At 48.5% G+C, this 1,814-nt stretch overlaps 1 protein-coding gene across 1 annotated transcript; it reads right to left on the reverse strand.

The window, feature by feature from the left end:
• Nucleotides 1–815: 815 nt before the first annotated feature.
• On the reverse strand, nt 816–1,304 carry LOC147971648 (uncharacterized). Its single transcript, XM_087524055.1, has one exon. It carries the CDS (start codon nt 1,302–1,304, stop codon nt 816–818), a length of 489 nt encoding a protein of 162 aa, XP_087380181.1.
• Nucleotides 1,305–1,814: the final 510 nt, after the last annotated feature.

Genomic DNA, 1,814 nt, shown 5'->3' on the forward strand with positions numbered 1-1,814 from the left:
CACTCGAGGTGAGTCATGAATAATGTTGCAGGGCAAGACATCTTTTGTGTCATAAACCATGAAAAAGGTGTTTAGCCGGTCGTTTGATTAGGCGTAGTCCGCAGCCCCCAGAGCATGGAATCAAGTTCCTCAACCCAGTGCTTATCTGACCCCCATAGGGAGCGTATCAGTTTGGGTTTAATGCCACTCATTATCAGGCCATTGGCCTGTTGAACCTGACCGTTTGTTTGAGGGTGGTAGACGGAGGCATAGTCGAGTTTAATGCCCAAGTTAGCGCACCAGTTTTTCACCTCACCGGCTGTAAAATTTGAGACATTATCAGTGATGATGCTATGCGGGACACCATAACAGTGTGCCACGCCGGATATAAAGTCGACCACTCGCCCTGCTTCAGCCATTTTTACTGGTTTGGCCTATATCCACTCAGTGAGTATCCACCATAACTAGTAAATATTTCTTCTTGTGGCTCCCCCCTTTAAGGGGTCCGATCATGTCTAGCCCCCAGACCGTGAAAGGCCAAGTGATAGGGATTGTTCTTAAGGAAGTGGGAGGCATATGACTTTGATTGGCAAGAAGCTGATATCCCATGCAGCATTGCACAAGGGCTTGTGCGTCTGCTCGGTCCATTGGCCATAAGAAACTGTTCGGAAGGCCTTGCTTATAAGGGCCCGAGCTGCGGTGTGATGGCCTCCTAGACCAGCATGTATTTCAGCCAAGTGTTGCCATCCCTCCTCTTTGGAGATACACCTTTGGAGGACTCCAGTAGTGCTTTTCTTGTACAGTTCACCTTCATGAACTTTATAGGCTTTAGAACATCAAACTATGCGACGGGCCTCATTTTGATCATCAGGAAGCTCCTGCCTATTAAGGTAGGCCAGGAAGGGTTCGGTCCATGGAGCAATAACGACCATGATTTCATGAGCAGAGGGTATTATTTCGGTATCCGAATCCCCGATGATATCTGTATTGTGTTCGGCTGCTGGCGGCATGATCAGGTCTGGAGCGGTGTTTTCGCTCTCGTCCTGCCACACCACAGATGGCTTAAAGAGCCTTTCCATAAAGGTTTTAGGCGGGACGAGGTCGCGCTTGGCGCCCATTCGAGCAAGGATGTCCGCTGCCTGGTTACTGTCACGAGCGACGTGATGAAACTCAAGCCCCTTGAACCTAGCCGATATTTTTAATACGACGTTTCGATATGCCGCCATTGTTGGATCTTTTGCATCGAACTCTCCATTTATTTGGGATATTGCAAGGTTTGAATCACCGCGCACCTCTAGGAATTGTATGCCCATGGAGACAGCCATTCGGAGACCATGTAGAAGTGCCTCGTATTCGGCTACATTATTGGAGTCTGTATACATGATTTGTAGCACTTAGCGGACCATGTCCCCCGTAGGGGATGTAAAGATGACACCATCCCCCAGTCCGACTAGCATTTTAGAGCCGTCGAAGTACATGATCCAGTTGGAGTATGAACTATACTCTTTAGGGAGCTCGGCTTTCGTCCACTCGGCGACGAAGTCGGCCAACACCTGAGATTTAATAGCTCGGCATGGCTTGTATGTTATTTCAAATGGTACGAGCTCAATGGCCCATTTATCTATGCGGCCGGTGGCATCCCTGTTGTCTATAATGTCATTGATGGTACTTCGGATGCCACCGTGATCGAACACTCTTGAAAATAGTGCCGGAGTTTTCGGGATGCCATAAAGACTGCATAAGCTATCTTTTGGTAGTGAGGGTATCGGGATTTGCATGGTGTAAGGACCTCCGATACGTAATACACTGGTTTCTGGATGAGGAGTTTATGCGCC

This window comes from Triticum urartu, chromosome 5A, assembly GCF_056163025.1.
Source record: "Triticum urartu cultivar PI428250 chromosome 5A, HENAU_Tu73, whole genome shotgun sequence".
NCBI classification, from domain to species: Eukaryota; Viridiplantae; Streptophyta; class Magnoliopsida; order Poales; family Poaceae; genus Triticum; species Triticum urartu.

What these genes read in the sequence shown, in the direction of transcription:
- LOC147971648 (XM_087524055.1), bottom strand. Translation starts at nt 1,304, where the DNA reads ATGGCTGTCTCCATGGGCATACAATTCCTAGAGGTGCGCGGTGATTCA.